General features: G+C 39.5%; 1 protein-coding gene across 1 annotated transcript; it reads right to left on the bottom strand.

Moving 5' to 3' along the window:
- Positions 1–206: 206 nt before the first annotated feature.
- Positions 207–22,743, bottom strand: LOC132541440 (guanylate-binding protein 3-like). Its single transcript, XM_060202298.1, has 11 exons — positions 22,594–22,743; positions 17,983–18,201; positions 13,950–14,077; positions 13,086–13,195; positions 12,688–12,884; positions 10,293–10,538; positions 7,978–8,258; positions 4,840–5,052; positions 2,364–2,466; positions 1,805–1,998; positions 207–881 (listed from the first exon to the last, which is right to left on the bottom strand). Exons 2-11 carry the CDS (start codon positions 18,170–18,172, stop codon positions 621–623), a joined length of 1,923 nt encoding a protein of 640 aa, XP_060058281.1. The 5' UTR covers positions 18,173–18,201; positions 22,594–22,743; the 3' UTR covers positions 207–620.
- Between the last annotated feature and the right edge of the window lie 1,820 nt (positions 22,744–24,563).

Consider the following 24,563-nt stretch of genomic DNA (forward strand, 5'->3'; position numbering starts at 1 on the left):
AACTCCCGCAAGCCCCATTTCTATTTTTTAGTTATATAAAATTTGAGTTTTTCTTTAGTTTGTCTGTGAGAACAGTGTAACTATAGCAACATTCCACTACTGATGACATTCTATTTACTTTTGTTTTTATTGTTATTTGTTGCTGAGGGCTGAACACAGGGTCTCAAGACATGAATCTACAGTTGAGTCATCTCCTTAACACTCAGTTATTTTAAAATCATTTTATTTTAATGTGTGTGTGAGAGAGATACAAAGAGATACACAGAGAAATACAAGTGAACTGGTCAGCTCTGGCTTATACTGGTGCTGGGGACTGAACCTGGGACCTTGGAACATCTGGCATAAAAGGCTTTTGCTGAACCATCATGTGGTCTCTGCTACCCTCTAATTTATTTAATCAAACAGAGAAATTGAGAGAAAAACATCATAGAGTAGGAGATAGAGACACCTGTAGCATAGCACCATCTCACCACTCAGGAAACTTTCCCCCTACTTTGGAGTGGGGCTCTGGGGGCTTGAACCTGGGACCTTGTGCATGATAATGTGAACTAAACCAAGTGCACCATTGCAAAGCCCTCTCAATTTTTTTTTTTACAACAGACTCTGATATTCTTTGGCAATCACATTTCCTTTTTATCATTTTCTATAATGGAAATAATAAGTTTTCCAGCTAAGCCAACAGCCACTATCCCTGTACCCACTGCCTTTACCCAGATAAGTGGGCATAAAAATAGTGCACAACCCAGAGAAACAAGAGTTTCTGAAATCACTGAAGGCCACTTGCTTTTCATTTGTTTAATCATTTCTTCTATTATTCTTATTTCTTCTTTAACCTTTTCAGATTTCTCTGGAAATCCTTCCTCAGGCAGTTCTTTCAGGAGCTGTAAAGATGGAAATTATTCCCTTTGAAAATTTGAGCCATATGTTTGGATTTAATGACCACAATAGCTGAGGACTTGTGTCATTTTTCTGAAACCTTCATAGCCCTTTGATGACTTCATTTCATCTACCAAATGTCTGGGTAAATATACATGGATGGAGTTAGCTATGGTTTATTGCTTTCCATGAGGCCTTAGAGTTATCTCTAAGGTGAGTAGGATGTAGATGGGGCTTTACATGACAACCATACCAGTAGGTCATCCTACTTTATTAAAACATATTGAAAGCAAAGTATAGGTTTAATTCTTGTTATGTTGTGATCCTACTAAGGTAGCATTGTAGTATTCATATAATAGTTAACAGAAAGTGCTGACTCTCTAGTAAGCAAGGGCTATCAAGCTACAGGTCTGGGTGGGTAATACATTTTACTTTAGGTTTATGGATGAATCAGGAAGACCTAGAAACAATTTCAGAAAGTTTTAATGCTTTAAATATACAACAGTAACTCTTAGGTACAACCTGAACTATTAGGTACAACCTGAAGACCAGATGGATCTACTGCAGATTTCTTTGATAGTTTTACCAAATATCTTAGGGACACTGTGGTCAATGTCCTTTACATTTGAAATCAGAATTAAAAACTATAATCAGCACAATATAGGAGCCTAGGGTATGACATTCATACTGTCCAAAGTTGAATGCTATAGAGTGTGCTTAATAGTGTAGAGTTAAGGTATCAACATTTTCATATTTATTTGATACTCTAGGAAATCCTCTTTCAATTTTTTTCTCAGGCATCATTACTTCACTTAAAATTGTATTTAAATATTGTGTTTTCCTTAGGAGACAGATCTCTTGTTCTTTCTTAGATATGATGGCTTTGCTCAATAAGCAATCATGGCAAGGCCTCACCCAGACGACTTACCTTTCTCTTATGCATTAGCATCATTTTTTTCTCTTCAAGTTGGTTGTGATATTGCCTTTCCATCCTTTTTTTCAGTTGGGCCAAATTTTTCTGATAACAGTTTAACTGAGCCATGCTTATCTGCTCCTTCTCCTTTAGCTTTTGTCTTAGCATCTCATTTTCATTCTTCTCTGTGTTGAGTTGGGTACGTTCCACTGTTCCACCGAGTCACAGAGCAACAAAATGAATCTCATGTTAAGTCAAGCACCTCCCCTCAGCCCAGAACTCAGAGACTGTAATGAATTTAAATACCAGAGAGAGATCTCTGAATTTTCATGTTAGTCCTACCTGCAACACATATATTAGAATAGGATGAAAAGGTACAGGTTGATTATAGGATCAACCAAATCTCTGCTAAGTTATTGCATACATAGCAGTCTCTCTCCACAAAATTAGAGAAAGTTTCTTGTTTCAGGAAAACTTGCTCTTAGTTCTGTCAAAGGGCACTTCAGGAGCCTCCCTGAGTCTCTGTGTTCAGTCCCTTCCCTCCCTGCATTCCTGCCCTTAGGCCCCCACACACCTGCTATGGCCTTCTCCCCATCACTGAGTGCTTTGTCTGCCTTTAGAATGGCTTTCTCTATTATTGCCTGAGACTCCAGGAACTTCTGTAAAACTTCCTTTGCCTAAGGAGAAAATGAACAAAGACTGGTAAGGCAGCAAAGAATGATATTCTATATTAGAAATTATGTCCAGTGAAACACAAATTGAACCCCATAAATTCTTTATATCTCCTAGGGTTCCATAGTGGTTCCTACCTTTCAGTAGCCATGACCCAAAAACAAATCTTTTTAGTGATGCCTGAAAACCCTCTAACACAGCCTCCTTCTTTGCCCTTGAGATTGCTCACCTCAGAATTCAGACTACAACCCTCTTCAGAATGCAGAGTGAGGGTCTTATGTGCTGTTCTACAAACACAATCCTCCACTGTTTGCAATCTGTACATTCTTTTTATTCTTTCTGCGTGTTCATCTCCCTTTTCTTTACTGATACTCCTTAGTGATACTTCCACTTTCATTTCCTGTCCCAAAAAGCATTTCTAAATCTCTTAAGTTTTGAACAATTTATAGGTACATAGAGTCACCCTGTTATCTTGGATGATACGTGTATGATGACTGTGTGAGCTCAGAAAACTTATAAAATAAAATTAATTAAGTTAACCAAATTTTTGCCACCAGGATTATCACTGGATTCTGAGTGCCTGCATAGTGAATCTATTGCCCTCCCGCCCCGTGGCTATTCTTTCTTCTTCATCCTTTTTTCCCCCCTTTTTTTTCTTTTTTCCTTCTCCGTGATAGGACAGAGATAAATTGAGAGGAGGAATAGACAAATAGAGGGAAAGAAAAAGAGAGACACATACCACTATTTCACCACTTGTGAAGTTTACTCCCACCCCATAGGTAGGGACTGGGGTCTTAAACTAGGTCCTTATGGTAATATATGTGCTGAGCTCGACTTCATAAATTCTTAGTGCCTCATAGGATAATTATTTATTAGTTTTATATTTTGAGTATTTAGTTAACTAAGTACATCACCTAAAAATATACTTGATTTGTGGATCGAGTGCTGAATATTAACTGCCTCCATCACCATCATAATTGTCACCATCATAATTATTATCTGTGTGCCTAGCTACATAAGAGTCATTACTCTCATAGATCTAATTTCGTTTTATTTATTTATTTATTTATTTATTTATTTTCCCTTTTGTTGCTCTTGTTGTTTTTCATTGTTTTTGTTTTTATTGATGCCATTATTGTTGGATAAGACAGAGAGAAATGGAGAGAGGAGGGGAAGACAGAGAGGGTGAGAGAAAAATAGACCGCTTGTGAAGTGACTCCCCTGCAGGTGGAGTCCAGCCGACGTCCTTACTCAGGTCCTTGTGCTTTGTGCCACATGCGCTTAACCCGCTGCAATACCACCTGACTCCCAGGGTTTATTTTTATATAGATATTTATTTATTTATTTATTGGATAAGTACAGGGAGAAACTGAAGCTTGAACACAGCAACATGTGGACTTAACTAAATGCGCCCCATCCCTCTTTCTCTAATGTAGTGCTTATGGACCTTTCTCAGGTGAAATCATGTTTCTTGAGAGTAGCCTTATTTCTTTAATCATGTATTCAGTCTACTTAGTACAAAAGCTATTATTGTTTACCAAGTGATAAGACTGTTTATTTTCATCTAAATTCCCAATAATGAACTCTACACTCCTGAAGAAATATTTGTTTTTAAAGTATCTAATAGTTGAGCATTTACATATAATTCCATATATGTAACAATATTATCATATAGTTACAATACCACCATGTTGTTTTTTTTCTTTTTCTGACATGCTACTCTATATCTTTTTCAGCATTTGTAAAGAGAAAGACACATATAGTAAAAGAACACAGATATAACTGTGAAGCCTAAGTAATTTCAGGTATTGAGTAGTACTAAGCACCTAATCACAGGTATTGGTGACATGCAGATTATTATCTGGACTATCTAGCCTCTGTCCCTTCCTGTTTAGAAAGGCACCCTGTGAGGGGTCAAGCAGAGGCACACCTAGTTAAGCACATACACTACAGTGTGCAAGGATGCAGGTTCAAGCCCCTGGTCCCCACCTACAGGGGGAAAGTTTCAGGAGTGATGAATTTTTTTTTTTGCCTCCAGGGTTATTGCTGGGGCTCAGTGTTTGCATTCTGAATCCTTTGCTCCTGGGGGTCATTTTTAAAATTTTGTTGCCCTTGTTACTGTTATTGTTGTTATAGCTGTTGTTGTTGTTGGATAGGACAGAGAGAAATTGAGAGAGGAGAGGAAGACAGAGAGAGGGAGAGAAAGATAAACACCTGCAGGTGGGGAGCCAGGGGTTCGAACTGGGATGCTTGCTCTGGTCCTTGTGCTTCGCAACATGTGTGCTTAACCCACTGCACTACCGCCGGCCCCCTTTCACTGTGATTTTATCCAGGCTGACGAGATGTACTGTTCTTGGCCCACTTCCACTATACTTCACCTTAACACCTTTCCTGGGCAGCAGCTCATAGTCCTCTTCAATTTTTCTCTTTGCTTCTAAGTAAAGGGCGTGTCCTCCAGGCACAAAGAAAATTCCACTTGAAATACATTCCTGCAAGGACTGTGCAAGTTTTCTGAGCTCTTCTTCGCAGTATTTCATAGATGCCTCTTCATTTTGCAGACGGAAGTTCTCCATCTTTTGCTCCATGGTATGCTACCATGAAAATGGGGAGAAATTCATAGAAAGAAATTGTTAGAAGGGAAAGTCAAACTGTGATTCTGGAAGAAGCCATCAGTTTAAGAGTACACTGGAACCTGGTACAGTCATGAGTCAGGAGAGTTAAGTCCTGCACTGACAGACTAGCTGTAGGTATGTGTAGAGTTCACTTTGGGCTCAGGTCTCTGTGTGTGAATTGATGGAACTGGTAGACATGGGTTTCATGATTCTTAAAAAAAATCTTTCTTTCTTCCTTTCTTTCTCCCTTTCTTTCTTCCTCCCTCTCTTTCTTTCTTTCTTTAAAATAGAGTACTTTTCTGCTTTATTATATGTGGTACCAGATACTAAATCTGGGATTTCATGGTTTAAATTCTATGATCTATTCACTGAGATAAATACCTAGATACTGTTTATTATATATATTTACATATATTTTGAAATTGAGGGATAATAAAGATTATATTAATTTCAGGCATACAGCAGAATGACTTGTAGCTTATGCAAACTTCATACTAATTGCTCAGTTTGTCCGGTTAACATCTGCCAACCTCCAGATACACAATTTGTTTTTGGCATTGATGAGAACTTTTAAGATGTGCTAACTTAGCAAGCTCCAAATTGAAATGTTTTCTTATCTATGCTTTTTTTTTAAACCAGTAGTAAAATAGACAGTGATGCATCCATCCATAATAATGAGAAACAGGTCAATCTGATTAGGAGACTTTTCTTGAGAAACACTGTTATGGATAAAAGCATAGAAAACCAATGGTGTACTTGATCAGTTACAGAGTGTCTGAACAGAGTTTTGAATACTTCAGAAATTCTTTCAGTGAAGAGCTCAGTGTGAGAGAATGTTGTAGCAAATACTTTTTACTGTATTTATGTGTTCTCATAGGGTTGAGTTTCTCTCATGTGAACTAAGATATTTTTGTAAATTTAAGGATGACAAAAGAGAGACATAGGACGAATGTTCTATGAAGATGCTGGTGATAAATGGGAAGGAAGACGACTCCCAAGAATTCCCTTGTTTGGTGTCCATATACTGTAATGGGTGTACCTGTGCACATGGTGAATATTTGTGTGAGGACTATATGGCACACGTAAACTTTGAGAATTGGCGAATGTGGAAAGCTGGGAAATGTTCTGCATTTAGTAGATACAAACTATTGTATCTACTGTTGAATGTAAAACATTAACCTCCCAATTAAAAAGAAAACTGCAATAAAAAGAAAGAATTAATCACTACACAGGAAAATGAAAGCATATGTCTTTTCATGAGATCTTCAAATTGGTTTTCTCAAGGGCTGGGTGAGCACATATATTACAATGCTCAAGGACCTGGGTTCAAGGCCCCCCCCCATCCTCACCTACAGTGGGAAAGCTTTATGAGCAGTGAAGTAGGGCTGCAGGTGTCTCTCTGTCTCTCTGTCTCCCCCCTTCCCTCTGACTTCTGGTTGTCTCTATCCAATAAATAAAGATAATAATAAAAAATGAAAAGAGAGAGAATTGAGTATATGGACACGAAAAAAAAAAAGTTTTTTTTCCAAGTGAGGGTAGAGAGGGCCATCACAGAGATTTTGTACCACTGCTGGTGAAGGAGGGGTGTTCCTCATACCTTCAGATGACAGCTTCAGCACATTGGAACTTTTTTTTTTTGGCTCCACAGTTATTGCTGGGGCTAGGTGCCTGCACCATGAATCCACTGCTCCTGGAGGCTATCTCTCCCCCCCCCCCTTTTGATGCCCTTGTTTCTTTTATCATTGTTGTGGTTATTATTATTGTTGTTATTGATGTCATTGTTGTTGGATAGGACAGAGAGTAATGGAGAAAGGAGGGGAAGACAGAGGGGGGAGAGAAAGACACCTGCAGACCTGCCTCACCGTTTGAGAAGCGACCCCTGCTGCAGGTGGGGAGCTGGGGTCTGGAACCCGGATCTTTAAGCCGTTCCTTGTGCTTCGCACCATGTGCGTTTAACCTGCTGCGCTACTGCCCGACTCCCACATTGGAACTTTTTTCTAGCTTTGATTCATGTGATCAGAAGAGCCACACATTCTATGTTGATGTCTGATCTAAACAACTACGAGCTATGTGTGTTGTTTTAGGTTGTAAAGTACATAGTATTTTGGTTTTTGCCACAATAGAAAAATATTTTACAAAAAAATGCACTTTTTTTTTTGCTCCAGGGTTATTGCTGGGGCTTGGTGCCTGCAATATGAATCCACTGTTCCCGGGGCCATTTTTTCTAGTTTTCTTCGTTGTAGTTGTTTTTTTTGACTTTATTGTTGTTATTATTGTTTGATAGGACAGGGAGAAGTCGAGAGAGAAGGAGAGAGGAGAGATAAGAAAGACACTTGCAGGGAGTCGGGCTGTAGTGCAGCGGGCTAAGCGCAGGTGGCGCAAACCACAAGGACCGGCCCGGTTCGAACCCGGCTCCCCACCTGCAGGGGAGTCGCTTCACAGGCGGTGAAGCAGGTCTGCAGGTGTCTTTCTCTCCTCCTCTCTGTCTTCCCCTCCCTCTCTCCATTTCTCTCTGTCCTATCCAACAACGACAACAACAATAATAACTACAACAATAAAACAACAAGGGCAACAAAAGGGAATAAATAAATAAAATAAATATATATATAAAAAAGAAAGACACTTGCAGACCAGTTTCACAGATTGTAGGGGCGGGCAGAGCTCGGATCCTTGCAGATCCTCGCGGATCCTTGAGGCAGTTCTTGGCGATTTGCGCCATGTGCGCTTAGCCCAGTGCGCTACCGCCTAGACCCTACAAAAGATGCACTTTTAATATGTATAACACGGCGACTAACAAGAACAGTCCATTCATAATGACACCAATGAACCATGGTTCCTAAAGGGGACAGTCTAGTCATCTTTCTAGGACAGGAATCAGGAAGGATATATGCTATAATATATTACCGCAAGTTTCTTCTGGAACTCCTGTTGGTCGTCCCTAAAGGAGTGTTCCATGAAGACTGCAATGGCTTCCCTCTCACAGTCTGTGTGCACATCTAACAGCTCCTGGAGAGTGTCTGTGGGGAATGTTATTTGCCTCGCCATCTGCTCACTGTAGTGGTGGTCTGCTTTCTGCACAGCGATGGAGTTCTCATGCTGGGCCAGAGTTATCATCGCATTTTCCAAGCAGGGTACTCCTCCACTGTCAATGACGTTTATGTAGGACTTGAGCAGAGTCCCCAGTCCTGAATTTGGAGAATAAATAGAGTTACCAATGGTTACTGTATAAACTTAGGGAATCAGTGTTTTAATTTGTACAAAATTTTATAAATTAAGTTTTTTTTTTGCTTCTCCTTTTCATCTTCATTCTTGTACAAATTTGTGTATCCTAGTTTCTATACTTTTTTTTTTCTTTTGCCTCCAGGTTTATTGGTAGAGCTTGGTGCCAATGCTATGAATCCACTGCTCCTGGTGGTCATTTTTTTTTTCCATTTTATTGGATAGGACAGAAACGGATTGAGAGAAGAGGGGGAGGCAGAGAGGGAAAGAGAAGGATGGACACCTGCAGACCTGCTTCACCACTTGTGAAGCATCCCTACTGCAGATGGGGAGCCAGGGGCTGGAACCCAGACCCTTGAGTTAGTCCTTGTGCTTAGTACTATGTGCGCTTGTTGGCCCACCATGGTCTGCCAACCCCCTCCTTCTTTGAATTCATTTGAATCCATTTCCTTAAAATGACTTCATTTTGTGTTCTTTATTCACCCTTCTATGGTTCTTGAATTCACCTTATTCTATGATGTCTACCAGTTGGCATTGTTATTCTAAGATTTCCTGAAATCCTTTCCCATGAAAATGAAACAACAGAATTTATTTAAGAAATAAGTCAATATTATAAATTGTTGACACTATTTCCAAATGAAAATGTTGGGTCTCCTTGGAATACATCCCACCTGGTCATGATGAACAATCTTTTTGATATACTGCTGTATCTGGTTGGCTAGGATCAAACAATCATCAATGTGTGCCAGCCAATTGTCTCATTGCACAGGGTGATTACTCTGTATGGCTGTAACCCATGGCACCATATGGATATGAGCTGCCAGTGGGGCTCACTCTAGTGCTTTGGTGTCTCTCTTTCTCTGTCTCTCTGAATAAAAAGCTACCTAGAACTACTCTCTGCCATAATCCAGCTTTCTAGCCCTATTCCCAACTCTGACACCATCTTCCCAGGTAACACTTTTAGTCCACCTGCATGTTAGCTATCAAGCTCTGGCAAAAATTACTATAGTCATGGGCCCCTTGGAACATATCTAAAACAGACTTCCTAGCTTCTTCCCACACAAAGACCCTTAGTTTCATGTTCTATATTCCCACCTTGGGTTACTGTTTATTTAACAATTTGCTTTATATCTTACCAGCTGTAAACCACTAAGTTGTAGATGCTACTATCATGTCATCCTGACTTTCCAGAGCAGACGACCTCACCAATGTGTCCAGGAACCTCATCTTTCCAGATCCCTAGCCCACTAGGGAAAGATAGAAAGAGGCTGGGATTATGGATCAACCTGCCAACACCCATGTCCAGCAGAGGAGCAATTACAGAAGCCAGACCTTCCACCCTCTGCACCCCATAAAGATCTTTGGTCCATACTCCAGAGGAATAAAGAATAGGCAATCTTCCAATGGAGGGGATGGGACACAGAATTCTGGTGGTGGGAACTGTGTGGAATCGTACCCCTTGTTATTGTACAATATTGTTAATCATTATTAAAACATTAATTAAAAAATTTAAAAGTAGCCCAGGAGTATTGAAATCACACATACATGAGGCCATGACTTATCGGAAAAAAAATAAAACAGTCATCAAGGATTATGGGACACTGATATTTAGGAGTAGAGAAGTCTTCAAAGGAGGGGATGGGTCACAGAACTCTGATGGTGGGAACTGTGTGGAATTATACCCCTATTATCTTACAATCTTGTAAATCATTACTAAATCACTGAAAAAAAAAAGGAAACAAATCCAAGATGATGCAATCTCTGCACAGGTCATAGTGTGTCTGTAAAGGGTAAAGGACCATGTAACTAGCTATACATAAGATTACATTTAAATTACTACAGAAGACTACTCAGTTTTAAGGGAACATGAGATCTTGTCTTTTGCCACAATATGCTGCAACACAGAGGGGAACATGTTAACTTAAGCAAGTAGAAAGAACAATCACTGCTTGACCACATAAACAGAAACACAGAGATAAGCTCTAACAGAAGAGACTTACTGTTTCCAGTGACAATTACTCCCTCTCTTAGGGTCTTGGTCTTTGAATGTGTAAAGATATATGAACAGAATTTTTTAGATTGCTCTTGAAAATTTAATTCCAGTTGGTTTGTTGATACTTTGTGAAGACTGAGTAATAATTCATCATCCTTTGTTGGTTGGCTAAAGGTAAAGCATTTCCTCTTGGGGAAAAAACTCCGGATACACTCTTTAGCTGTGTTTGAATGCTGTATTAGTTTACTTTCATCTGTAGAAATAGGAAAGGAAAAATGAAAGAAACCATTATCAGTGAAAGGGGATAAAGATCATATACAGGGATATTTGCATTACTGTAACTGCTGAGCCTGCAATTCCTTTATTTAGTTATCTAAGTAAACCTATGCTGATATCCCCCGGACATGTATTTTTCTTATTTTGGTTTTAAAAATTTTTTGTCTTATCTTTATTTATTTATTGGATAGAGATGGCCAGAAATTGAAAGAAACTGGAGAGATAGAGATGGAGAGAGACAGAGATACCCGCAACACTGTTCACCACTCACAAAGCTTTTCCCCTGAAGGTGGGGAGTGGGGGCCCAAACCAAGGTCCTTACAGGTAGTAATATGTGCTTTCAACCAGGTGTGCCATGACTCAGCCCCAAATTTCCTTATTTTGTACAAAGCCAAGAAGGCAGGAAATACTTTGTTGCAAATAGGAGCCATCCAACCCAATAAATAAATTTCATGATCATGTTCCTTAGCGATTGCACGAGCTGTGTAGATTATTGGGTAGACTTTTAGATTATTACTTAATAGATATTTGTTGAAAAACTGATGAATCAGACGTCATTTTCCAATACTATGAACTCTATGCCATAAGTGACATGTTTGCTGTCATGTAAGGTAGAATTAAGCATATGTATGATGGTTCTGTGGAAAACATTGATGATTGATGATACTCTGGAGTGTGAAAAAAAACTGAGTAACACCAGGAGTTGGCACATCTGGTTGAACACACATATGATAATGAACAAGGACCCAGGTTCGATCCCCTGGTTCCCACCTGCAGGAGGAAAGCTTCACAAGTGGTGAAGCAGGGGTGCAGGTGTCTCTCTGTCTCTCTCCCTCTCTATCAAGCCCTTCCCTTTCAATTTCTGGCTGTCTGTATCCAGTAAACAAATAAAGATAATAATAATAACTGAATAAAGTCAGACTATTAGACCACACTATGGGCAATCTATAAACCATGTTTAGCAAGCACAACGAAATAGTAAGATTAGCCTAAACAAAACTGGGGTATCTCCTTCACCAGTTCTCCAGATATTACATTGAAATTGACAAAGTAATGCAAAGGAATTCCTAGTATAAATCTACTGTTCAATAATTTGTTGTTTAAGAAAGAAAATGTATTGTGGTCCGGGAGGTTGCGCAGTGGCTAAGGAACTAGACTCTCAAGCTTGAGGTCCTGAGTTTGATCCCCGGCAGCACACGTACCAGAGTGATGGCTGGTTCTTTCTCTTCTCCTATCTTTCTCGTGAATAAATAAATAAATTCTTCAAAAAATGTATTAAGCAAAAATAGATTTGTGCTTCTAGGCTTCAAGCATTTTTAAAGCTCAATAATATGCCCAAGATATTTATTCTATTAATTTCCTAGAATGCTGTAATGGTTGTAGAATGAAGCCAAGTATTATCATGAGAGAATAAGGAAAGCATTTAACACTTTGATGAAAGGATGGGTCAGTGGTCTGGTGGGGGGAACTATTCTGTGTACACAACTCATTTATGTGAGTGATGTTATTGATAGTATGCAGACTTGTAAAATGACAATATAAATTACAGTAAATTAGGTCATTTGATATGTTTTTGATTCTGTCTTTAACATTTTTATTTTATAATTTTTCTTTTTAAATTTATTATTATTATTATTACCAGAGCACTACACAGCTATGGCTTTTGGTGGCGTGGGGAATTGAACCTGGGACTTTGTAGCCTCAGGCATGGAAGTCTCTTTGCAAACCATTTTACTATCTCCCTCACCCCTTAACATTTTTATAACCCTACTGTTTCTCTAAATATATGTTTCTCTAAATAGAAATGGAGAAGTTTATAACTGAGTAGCATAAACGAGTAGAAGGAAGTGTTAGCACTGATCTTAATCCTCATTTTTTTTTTTTGCTACCACTTTTTCAGGAATTATTTGACTCACTACTGGATTATAAATCTCCTCAGCTTAAACACTGGTGAACATTTTTTCCAGTAGTAATGACCATGGAAACAATACCCTCTTGTTACTTATCAATCACTGTTAGCATGGACTTCGATTTAAACTCAAATAAAAGTCAGGTGTTGAATGACTAGACTCCAGTGATCTCATTCTCAGCCAATCATCTTTTAATACCCAAATATTCTCTGATACCTGAACTCAACTTCAAAGCATGCTCCAGGTACTCATCTTCTGTAATGGTATGTCCATTTAATTCTAATTTCACCTTGAAATCCCGTACAATCCAAACAAAGTCTGGAAAGAAACTCACAAACTCTGCTGAGTCCATGACTTTGCCAGAGCTAGGAGAGGATTTTGTCTTGATTAGCTCTGCTAGTTCAGTCACATAACTGGAACCTTAGCTAAGGAATAAGAAATGCCCTGCAGCAGTTTCTAGGTCTCCCCCCAAACAAGTTTTGAAAACATGCTTTGCACTGTTTCCCCTTTGTGTCACCCGTGAAAATAGGGTCAAGAGAAAGAAGAAGAAACCGTGACCATTGCCATTCCTACAAGCTCTATGAAACATGGTGATTTAGTTCCTGGAAGGATATTGCAGTTGCTCCAGGGCCTGGAGGTTGATAAAGTTCATGCTGTTGTAGATAAACACACTGCTGAGAAGCACAGTCAGTGTGAAGATCCAGGAGTCATTCACAGAGTTGCCCTAGAAAGTACATTACAACAAAGGGGTTAGTTTTGTTTTTTTTTTAACCAGTGCACTGTTCAGCTCTGGCTTATGGTGGTGCAGGTGATTGAACCTGGAGCCTCAAGCATGAGAGTCCATTTGCATAATCATTATGCTATCTACCTCCTGCCCAAGTTTATGTTTCTTTCACTTACTTTGTAATCAGTATTTCAAATCTATTCTAGCTACATAATACATATGTCCTCCAATAACAAAATCCTAAGACAGTGCTAAATTCAAACCTCAACGTTGGTTTTGGCACTGATGCTTCAGCCTCTGAGTTCTTTAGCTAATAGTACAATGCTATAACTGTAAATATGTAACAATTCTATGAGTGCATTGCATAGATCTAGAAGTATGCAGTATTTTGTGGGCAACGCTTCCTTTGCAAATTTTTGTTAATCAGAATGTACTGAGAACAAAACTGCTATTCAGTTAGGTAGCTAAGATTAGCCTATACTGTATATTCTCCTAAGGATATAAACTTCTTGCTTCGTGATGATGATCTCCTGGGTCCTTGCACAGTATAATATGTGCACTCAACCAGATGCACCACCACCTGGCTACTCATTCACCTTTTGCTTGGTGATAAATTCTAGGGAAGAGAATTTAGTTTCTCTAACTCATGTGGTTTTTACAATTTACAGAAATATGTTGGGAATACTGAACTGATGTAGCAAATCAAAATGTAATAAAATGTAAGTGAGCAACCAAAGCAAGAATGCTCTCTCACCTTTTGCACATCCCCCAGGCCCTCTGTGTCTAGAAGAACCAGCGTGTGGTCTGGCCTGGAGGGGTGGGGCACACACCACATCCAGATGCCCTTGGTTTCACCTTTTATTGTGTAGCCCAAACGAAAACCTGCAAAGGTAAAGAGAAACTGATACAATCTCACTCATATGTTGGGCTTTGAAAACAAGAAAGAACAACAACAAAAGGTGAAACAAAACAAAGGGTGAAATTTTGACAGTCGTTCATTACAGCAGATCCAAGGGCTCTAAAAGAGGGGCGTGGGTGGGGTCTGAAATGGGCTTGATGACTCAATGCCTTTTTTTTTCTATCAAAAAAGTTTTATTAGATAGAACAGAAGGATATTGAGGGGGGCGGTATAGAAAGCCAAAGAGAAATATAGACGCTGTGCAATCTGCTTCACTGCTCTCAAAACTTTCTCTCTTCAGGCAAGACCCCTGGGCTTGAACCCAGATTAATGTGCACGGTAATATGCCTGCTTAACCAAGTGCACCACTGCCCCACCCAGCCCACTGCCTTATGTGGGAGGAGGTGGACAAGCTGGTGGAGGGAGTGGTGATGCTGACATCAATAAAATGACTTAATTAGGGTGTCCGGCGGTAACACAACGGGTTAAGTGCAAGTGACACGAAGCTCAAGGACCGGCTAAGGATCCTGGTTCAAGTCCCCCGGCTCCCCACCTTCAGGGGAGTCCCTTCACAGGTGGTGAAGCAGGTCTGCAGGTGTCTTTCTCTCCCTGTCTCTGTCATCCCCTCCTTTCTCCATTTCTCTCTGTCCTAGCCAACAATGATGACATCAATAACAACAACAATAATAACTACAACAATAAAACAACAAGGGCAACAAAAGGGAAAATAAATAAATATTTTTAAAAATGACTTTATTAAAAAAGAACTTAGATAAAAGGACGAAAATTGATTTACAAGAGTGCTGTCACAGGTGCATTACATATTTTCCTGTGACAGGTGTCAGTACGCCACCTCCTCCACCAACTTGTCCACCAGCATTGAAGGTCTCCTTTCCCCCACATTCTCCTCACTAACTTCTGTAAAATGTATGATATGCTTGCAGGTGTCAGTTGGCATCTCACTATTGTGTTTATTTGTGTTGTTCTTCTGGTTCATCACAAGTCTTTACAGGTGGAACTTAAGAGTATAATTAATTGCCAGCAGGGTTATCTCTGTGGCTTAGTGCCTGGGCAGCTCCACTTCCCCTGGCTGCCATTATTTTTATTTCTGATAGAGTGTGAGAAACAAAGACAGACAGAGAGAAGCAGAAACACCATCGTACTGCTCCCCTGCTCATGAAAACTTCCCTCCTGCTAGATCTTCTATGTGGTCATTGGAGGACCCAGATCCTTGACCTTGGTAACTTGGGCACTCCACCAGATGAATCATCACCAGATGAATCATCACCAGATGAATCATCACTTCAGAATCAAAGAGAAAATATACAGGGTTAAATCTAGAGTGGGTATGGTCTATTGCAACAGGTCTGGAAACAGTAAGGGGGAGGGCTTTGGGGAGTTGAAAGCGGGTTAGGGTTCTAGTATCCTGTGGTATAGAAGGATGTCAATTTGTGGTGCATGTGATGTGTTGACACCTATCCCTTGGTGAAAAGAAGCTACACAGGTGACAACATTCTCATAAATCATTTCCACCCCCCAAAGTGAATGTAAGAAGAGAAAATGACACACAGTAATGGCAGATAGTTCAGGCTGCCTTTGTGTTCTGTTGGTTAACCTTATGTTACCACGGTGAGAGTGACTCTCAGTCTGGTGGGATGTTTGCTTCCCATTTTAGCAAAGAGGGTCAATTTAACTTTTATGCAGATTGAGAATTTTTGAAAGAATGACTTTATGTCTCTTGTAACTTCCTGCCATCATGTAGTTCAAATTATGCACATGGTGTCATTGTTCTGACTCCTGATAGCTCCCCCTCTTCACACTCCTCCCACCTTTTTTATCATACCCTGAAAATCTCCCATTGTGTCCAGTTACTGAGGAAGTGTAGTGACTGGGAGGCAGCTGCAGGACAAGCCAGGTGTGTGTTCTCTCACTGCCACCCTGCTGAGCCATAAGTTCCCAGTGTCCCAGCTCCTCTGTCATCACTAATTGGTCCTCTCATGTCACCTCACCTGTGTCTTTGCCAAGGTTTAGTGTCTATATAGCCTCTGTGTGACTTAAAACTTTTAATGGTTGGTTACCTGGCCATTCTCTGCATTCTTCTCTATTTCTTATTATTTCCTTTTGTCATATGCATGTTCTTGTAGACAGGCCCTAGTTTGTAGTTCTGTACTTATACCTTGAGAGGATTATATGTGTCTCTCTAGGACCTGAGCTGATATATGGACTCTTATTGAATTTTTTTATGCTCTTTATGTTTCCTCATTGTTTCTTTATTTTAATGTATTTATTTTTCATTTACGTTCCTTTACTTATGTATTAGATAGAGACAGCCAGAAATTGAGGGGGGAAGGAGTGATAGAGATGGAGAGAGGGCCCAGGCAGTGGCTTACATTACACTATGCAAGGACCCAGGTTCAAGCCCCTGGTCCCCACCTGCAGGGGGAAAGCTACATTGAGTGGTGAAGCAGGGCTGCAGGTCTCTCTCTGTCTCATTCCCCCTTTTATTTCCCCATCCCCTCTCAATTTCTGTTTCTATCCAACAATAAATAAATAAAGATTTTAAAAATAATTTTAAAAGAGAGGGAGAGAGACATCTGCCACACTGCTTCACCTGCAGGTGGGGACTGGGGGCTCAACCAGGTGCCCCACCACTCAGTCTTTCCTTATTGTTTCTATCTTCAAGCGAATGAAGAGTCTTCATTCATTGTCTCAGTTATGGTATGATAGAAAATCAACAAAGGTGTGAGAATGTTTCTAATGGCTTATACCCACAGATGGAGAAGGGGAATGATATCTGGCAGATAATTGTGGGTAGCATATTTTTTCAATAGACCAAGATTTTTTTTTTTACCTGCTATATATCAATGCTTCCTTCAATGGAGAGCAAAAAGAGTCATGACGAAATATCTAAGGAAGCATGGTTTAGCAGGGCACAGCCATTTATTTTTTATATTCTGTGTTTTCCATAGAGAGCTATGATGTCTGAGATAAAATGTCCATATGTGTGTGTGTGTGTGTGATATATATGATATATTCCACCTGGTGTAGGTAAAATGAAATAAATACTTGCTAGAATTGAATTGCTGAGTATATAAAAGTACATGGATCCTGACTAATGCGATATTTATTAGCTTTTATTTTAGCTTTTATTTATTTATTTATTCCCTTTTGTTGCCCTTTTAAAATATTTATTTCCTTTTGTTGCCCTTGTTGTTTTATTGTTGTAGTTACTATTGTTGTCATTGTTGTTGGATAGGACAGAAAAATGGAGAGAGGAGGAGAAGACAGAGAGGAAGAGAAAGACACCTGCAGACCTGCTTCACCGCCTGTGAAGTGTTTCAAACAGGGGCTCAAACTGGGATCCTCACAGGGTCCTTGCGCTTTGCGCCACCTGCGCTTAATACAGCCTGATTCGTGCTTGTTGTTTTTTTTATTGTTGTAGTTATTATTGTTGTTGTTACTGATGATGCTATTTATTCTTGGATAGGACAGAGAGAAATAGAGAGAGGAGGGGACGACAGAGAGGGGGAGAGAAAGACATCTGCATACTTGCTTCACTGCCTCTGAAGCGACTCCCCCACTCCCCGGCAGGTGGGGAGCCGTGGGCTAGAACTGGCTTAATGCAGGTCCTTGCGCTTCGCGCCACGTGCGCTTAACCCGCTGCTACTGCCTGATTCCCACTATATGACTGGGGAGTCCCTTCTTATGAACAAATTGGGTAGACTTTTGTGGACACATGGGGTTGAAGTTATAAATCTGACATTTAAATTAGAAGCTTTCTTCAATGAGAAGAGTAAAGTTTTTCCTCAAAATGAATGTGAAGAAGGAATGACTAGCCTGTGAGTTCACTGCTTTCCAACATATGGCTGCCCCCCAGAACAATACTCACCATGGTTCTGTCCTGCCAAGTGGTTCATCAGGTAGGATTTTCCTGTTCGATACTGTCCTGCAATGGCCACAACCACCACAGGCTGAGATATCTTTTCAAGAATCTCCAGAGCTTCAGGATTTACCCTCAGCTGATTTTCCTTATTCTCCACCAAACAGATCGGCTTTGTCATGTTAAGTCCAGTGGTCATGATGAACTATAAGCCAGAGGAACAACTCACTAGAATAAGAAGATTTCAAAGTCATCTTAAATGAGTTATGTGCTTATCATCTTTCGGCTTGTGGGACTTATTATCTCTTCCCTACATTACTCTATTCGAAATAGTGCACTAGTCTATGTGTGTCAAGGTCTGGTACAGTTTATATATATATATATATATCTTAAATGAACACTGAAACATTCTTTCCCATATGATGCATGAAATTAATAAAATAAAAAGGCTGATCATGAAACCTTGACAACATTAATGTTTTGCAGATAAGCAGAGACATGGACTTTGAAGGAGACTAGTAGTGACTAAAGAAGATTCAAGAACGATTTAGTCTCTCATTAGTTACAGATTTATCTACTCAGCCACTACCAGGTTGTAGTCTCTTCTTTAGGTGCCCAGTTTTAAGCAAAGATAAAGAAATGAATGCTTGCTCCTGCATCATTCTAGTATAAGCCAGAAAATAAAGGAAATCAATAAGGAACACACATATACTATTACTGATATATACTCAGAAGAAAAAGAGCCATGAATGGGCAAAAGGAGGTTTGGGTGTTGACTTGTTGTAGAGGGTAACTAGAGAAAACCTTTCTGAAAAAGAGGAAGTATGTGAGATCACCAAACCTGATAAGGAAGATGCATTTGTCTCTGAAGAAAACAAGAGGGAAAGAATGAGCTCTCAAAACACAGATAGGTAGAGTAGTGTGTTACCCAGACAAAATGATGGTTTCAGGAATCAATTTCTTTAACTGTATGGGAAGATATTTCCTTTTCTTTTTTTATTTGATAGGTCAGAGAGAAATAAAGAAAGTAGAGGAGGGGGTATAGAAAAGGAGAAAGATAAAGTTTCATATCTGGATGAGGATATGCTTTAAATGTTAAGTCTTACTGGCATATCTTACTGCATATCAGCCACCAAGTTGCAGATGTTGTTAAGATTTCATTCTGATCTTACTCACAGGAAGAAGTTGAAAAACAAGATCAGAATAGAAAACACAAGTAGAACCTGAACTAGAGATAGTGTATCACATCAAAGTAAGATTCTGGGGTGGGTGCGGGTGGTGGATGGAAGGGTACAGGTCCTAGAAAAGGATGACAGAGGACCTAGTGGGGGTTGTATTGTTATGTGGAAAACTGAGGAATGTCATGCATGTACAAACTATTGTATTCACTGTCAAATGTAAAATATTAATACTCCAATAAAGAAAAAACATTTTCATTCTGAACTCCCTGGGGAGATGACCACATCAATGTATCCCAGAACTTCATCCCTCTAGACACCTGCCTCTCTAGGAGACAGAAACAGGCTGGGGGTATGGATAGACCTGCCAATGTCCATGTTCAGTGGAGAAGCAATTATAGGAGCCACACCTCTTACCTTCTGCACACTATAAAGAACTTTGGTCCATACTCCCAGAGGGGTAAATATTAGGGGAAAATGACTAGTGGGCTCTGAACTTCAATTCCATTAGGACCCAAAGTGAGAGGGGGGATAAATAAATAAATAAATAAATATAATGGAGAAGGACACTCAGAAGAGATGTGACAGAAAGGAAGAGAAGGGAGAACCATAGAAAAAATGGACAAATATATATAAATATAGTTATATAAACAATAGTCAACCCATATCTGTGATATTAAGAGAAGTAATTCAGTTTCCAATGAAGGGAATGAGGACACAGAACTCTGGTGGTGGGCAAGGTACAGAATTATATCCTTGTTATATTATAATTTTTCAAATCAATATTAAATATTAAATCAATGATAAAAAATTTTAGAAAGAAAAAATAGTATATGTATATTTTTCATAATTGCTTTAATAATTTGTATATACTGTAGTTTCAGAGAAAATGCATTTTTACTATTCCCTTAATGTAATTCAGTAGGATATTAATAGGAATCAAATTCAGTCTGTATATGGTAATTTTAATGATGTTAATTCTTCTAGCCTATGAGCAGGGAATAACTTAAAAATTCTATGTGTTTTCTTTTAATTCCTTCAGCAGTGACTCCTAGTTTTCTGTGTACAGGTCTTTAAGCTCTTTTGTTAAATGTATTCATAATTATTTTTGATGATATTGTAAATGAGATAGATTTTTTACTTCTAGTTTTTCTATTTAACTATTTGAATAGAGGAATGATAATGATATTTGTATGTAAAAGTTGTAGCCTGAAACTTGTCTGTATTGCATAATAATTACTAAAAGTTTTCTACTTGGTTTCCTTTTAATTTTCTAAATATAGTATATCATCTTCAAATAGGATAATCTCAATTGTCTTCCAGTTGAAATCCTTTGTGTTTCTTTTTCTTGCCTGATGACTGTGGCCAGGGTTTCCCAGATTGTGCTGAATATTGATGGTGGTGATAGACAGCTTTGTCTTGCAGTTGATCTAATATGGAACGCTTTTAATTTTTCTCTATAGAGGATAATATTATATATGGAGTGACTTTAAAACATGTCAATTTCCTTATGGTTACCCATTTGTTACTAAGAGATCTTTTTAAAAAATAATGACACATTGTTATAAGATACTGATATACACAAGAGAATGTAATCTCTATGAGAACAAATATGAGTATTTGTTGATTAAAGGCAAATGAAAATTGAAAGAAAAAAAATCAGAGATAGAGCAGTCTAAGAATTTTGACTGTCCCTTTAAATTCTCAAAGATAATACCAACGTGCAGGAGTCCCTGCACTTTGCTCTCTGTGTGCCCCTTCATAAGATCAAATTCTCTGTGCTTCAGTTTTCCTTTTGTAAAATAATAACAAAATAGAAATTTCTCGTTCATTAGGGAAAGTAATGAAGATGACCATTTCATTATATTTAAGTTAAAAAAAAATCCATGTGACACAAATGAATACTATGAACCTTTTCATTTAAATTGAGTGTCTAAATAAAGTCAGAGAGTCTAACTGAAAGGGAAGGATTGGCTTTGAAAGGAAACAGTGACAATTTTCAGCCCAGTTACAAGCAAGTATAAGACATCTCCATGAGAAGGACCAGCCTGTGTTGGAGGAGCAGCCATAACAGTGAGAGGGAGGCCATGATGGAGGATGAGTCATACTGGAAGAAGCCACGACATCCTTCTGTGTCAGAGAATAGACCTCGGCATCAGGCTGCTAGGGTTCAAACTCAGTCCTTCAAATGATTTACTATCTGTAGTAACTTGCAAAAGGATTTAACACTGTCCACTGCCCACAAAGCATGTTGCTCGACCAGGTTGAGCCTGGTCGCCACCATGTCGATGGAAGGCTTGGTGCTGTGGACTATCTTTCTCTTTCTCTCTCTCTGCCTCACTTTCTTTGTGTAAAAAACAAAACACTCAGCTTAAGGATCCCGGTTTGAGCCCCGGCTCCCCACCTGCAGGGGAGTCACTTCACAGGCAGTGAAGCAAGTCTGCATGTGTCTGTCTTTCTCTCCCCCTCTCTTTCTTCCCCTCCTCTCTCCATTTCTCTCTGTCCTATCCAACAACAATGACAACAACAAAAATAATAACTACAACAATAAAAAAATCAAGGACAACAAAAGGAAATAAATAAATATTGAAAACAAAACACTTCAAGATTCTTCATGAATTTTTTTAAAAATAAAATAAAAGGAAAAGTTCTTTTGTCTTGTATCACTCTTCAGAGCTCCTTTCTACCTGTTAGCCTAGATACTGCCCAATTCATGAGTTACTTAGTATAACCAAGATTTTTACATAAAAATTGCTTAATAAATGCAATTAAACCTTATGTTTTTCTTAAACAATTGATTAATGACAGTGAGACTGAATTCATCCATATAGTATCCTTGAAGTATTTCTACTTTGGAATATTAAGTATTTTACTATAAACATAACTCAGATTCAGTCTTTTCAGATCAAAATTGTTGTGAATGAATAATTGCTCTTTGGGGCTGGGTGGTGGTGCGCCTGGCTGAGCACAGACAGGACAGTGCAAAAGGACCTGGACCTGGGCTCAGGCTCCAAGGCCCCACCAACAGGGAAGAAGCTTCATGAGCATTGAAGCAAAGTGGTGGGTACCCCACTTTTTCTCTCCTGCTCTATCTTTCCCTTCCCTCTCAACTTCTCCCTGTCTCTATCCCAAACCAATCACTTTTCCTCTATTTTCTAGTGCCTGGTGGTGGTGTGAGAGGCAGTCAGGAAATGCCTGAGGGGTAGGGTGGGAGGTAGAGGAGACAGCAGCTCCACTGGTGCCTCTGTCAGTATCAGTTTGAGAAAGGAGGTCAGCCCTCTTTCTGTAGAGGAGGGTAGTTTCTAGGCCTCCTTTCCCAGTGCAGGTTTCTTCGCTGCAGTCCTAGGTACTGTTTGGGGAGAAAGTATCTGGGGGAATGGCACACATGAGCTGGTCCCTCGCAGTAGAAACTGAGCTGTCTGAAACCAGGGGGCATACTCACATATTGGAGGCACTGTAGTCAAAGGACCAGTTCTCAGCTACCCTTGGCCTGCTGCATAGTCATTGCTTCTGTGTCTGTTTTCTCTAGATACCCTCTGTTTAGAAGCTGGAATTCAGCAGTGTTATACAGCCAGCCAATAGTGGGGCAGGTTGAGGACTGAAGACCTTTAAAGGAAACACCTGTCTTTTTGTTTTTGTAAAATGATCTTTGGTCTTACAGTACTCTTTTCTTCTCTTTCAGGAAGTCTGATAAAGAAGAAAAATTCAAAACATTGTGTTACAATGTCAGTTTACTTCCTCTTTCATTGTTAGTTTAGTTTTCCTCGCCCACACAACAAATAAAGAGTAGGAAGATTGAGTGGATGCCAAATCATTGTAGACTGGATAGGACTTGTGAAGGAAAATATTTTCTCTCTTTCTATCTTTCTTTCTTTATTTTTTTAAAGATTTTATTTATTTTATGAGAAATACAGGAGGAGAGAGAGAAAGAACCAGATATCACTCTGGTACATGTGCTGCTGGGGACCAAACTCAGGACCTTGTGCTTGAGTGTACAATGCTTTATCCACTGCACCACTTCCTGGACCACTGAAGGAAGTATTTTCCATTAAAATATTTGAGTTTGATGACTTCTGGAGGTGGGCCTATGAGCAGCAGCAGATCTCTTTCTCTCCTCTCCTCTCAGGGATCAACCAGGAATACCAAGGAGACCACCTGGGACCAAAACAAGACAGGACTAGAACGACTACAGTAACCCACCAAATCACTTGTGAGTGCAAACATGTGTGGCTGGTGACAGAGAGGAGCCTAGGGAAAGATTAAGTGGCTGGTAACAGTCAGGCAATTTATCAGTTGAGACACCAGTCTGTTCCACCAACAAGGGGACAGCTGAAGGGAGGAGAGGACTCCCCAGAGACTGCAACTCTGAGTCTCCACTGCTACTGCCTCAGAATCTGGAGTAGCAGCAGGGAGGGACACCAGGGGTCAGAGGTATAACCAGGAAACTCAGGAGAAGACATAACCTTGGTGTCATAGCGGTGGAGCTATGAAAGTATTTTTGCATAACCACTGGATTATCTCTGCCACACCCTGCTTTATCTCTTGGTCAGGAGTCAGTTATTAAGCTAAGAAGCCTACTTGTAGTTTAAAAGCCCTCACGCTCCCATAGCCTACAGGGAAGAAAAAGAAATAAAAAAGAGGCTTTTAAACTACTGAGCTCCAATGCAGGGATTAATATACTATTGAAACAACTGTTAACTTCCACCACTGTGAACCCTTTAATTACCTTACTTAGACACAAGTCAATCCAGGCAATAGTGATCAGTAATTTGAAAAGTACTGAGAGAGGGAAATCACAACATAATATATAAAATGGCTAAACCAACAAGAAGAAATATTGGAGAAACGAACCAGGACAAAAGTCCAGCTAAAAGCCCCCCAAAGGGTGAAGCACAAAATAACAAGTGCAACATCCAAACACTAGCTAAGGAAATAATCACAGCAGTGAGTAAAGAGTTTGAAAGAATTGTCATCAGAACTACAAGAACAACAAATGAGACTGTGGAAGAAAACACTAATTATCTCAAGGTTATTAGAGAGCTGAAAGCTGAAGTAGCTGAGCTAAGAACACAACTAGCTGAACAAGCTAAAACAGTATCAGAACAGGGTAACAAAGCAGATGAACTCCAGAAAACAGTAGAGGGTAGAGAGAATAGAATCAATGAGGCTGAAGACAGAATTAGCAAGATTGAGGATGAAATAGAGACAACTAAAAAAGAAGTACGAGATCTCAAAAAGAGATTACGAGATGCTGAAAACAACAACAGAGTCCTATGGGATGACTTCAAAAGAAACAATATACGCATTATTGGCTTACCAGAGGAAGAAAGAGAGGGAGAGGAAGAAAGCATTCTTCAGGCCATAGTAGTTGAAAACTTCTCTAGTCTAGACAACATTAAAGACATAAAGATT

The sequence above is a fragment of the Erinaceus europaeus genome, chromosome 11 (assembly GCF_950295315.1).
Source record: "Erinaceus europaeus chromosome 11, mEriEur2.1, whole genome shotgun sequence".
Taxonomy (NCBI): Eukaryota; Metazoa; Chordata; class Mammalia; order Eulipotyphla; family Erinaceidae; genus Erinaceus; species Erinaceus europaeus.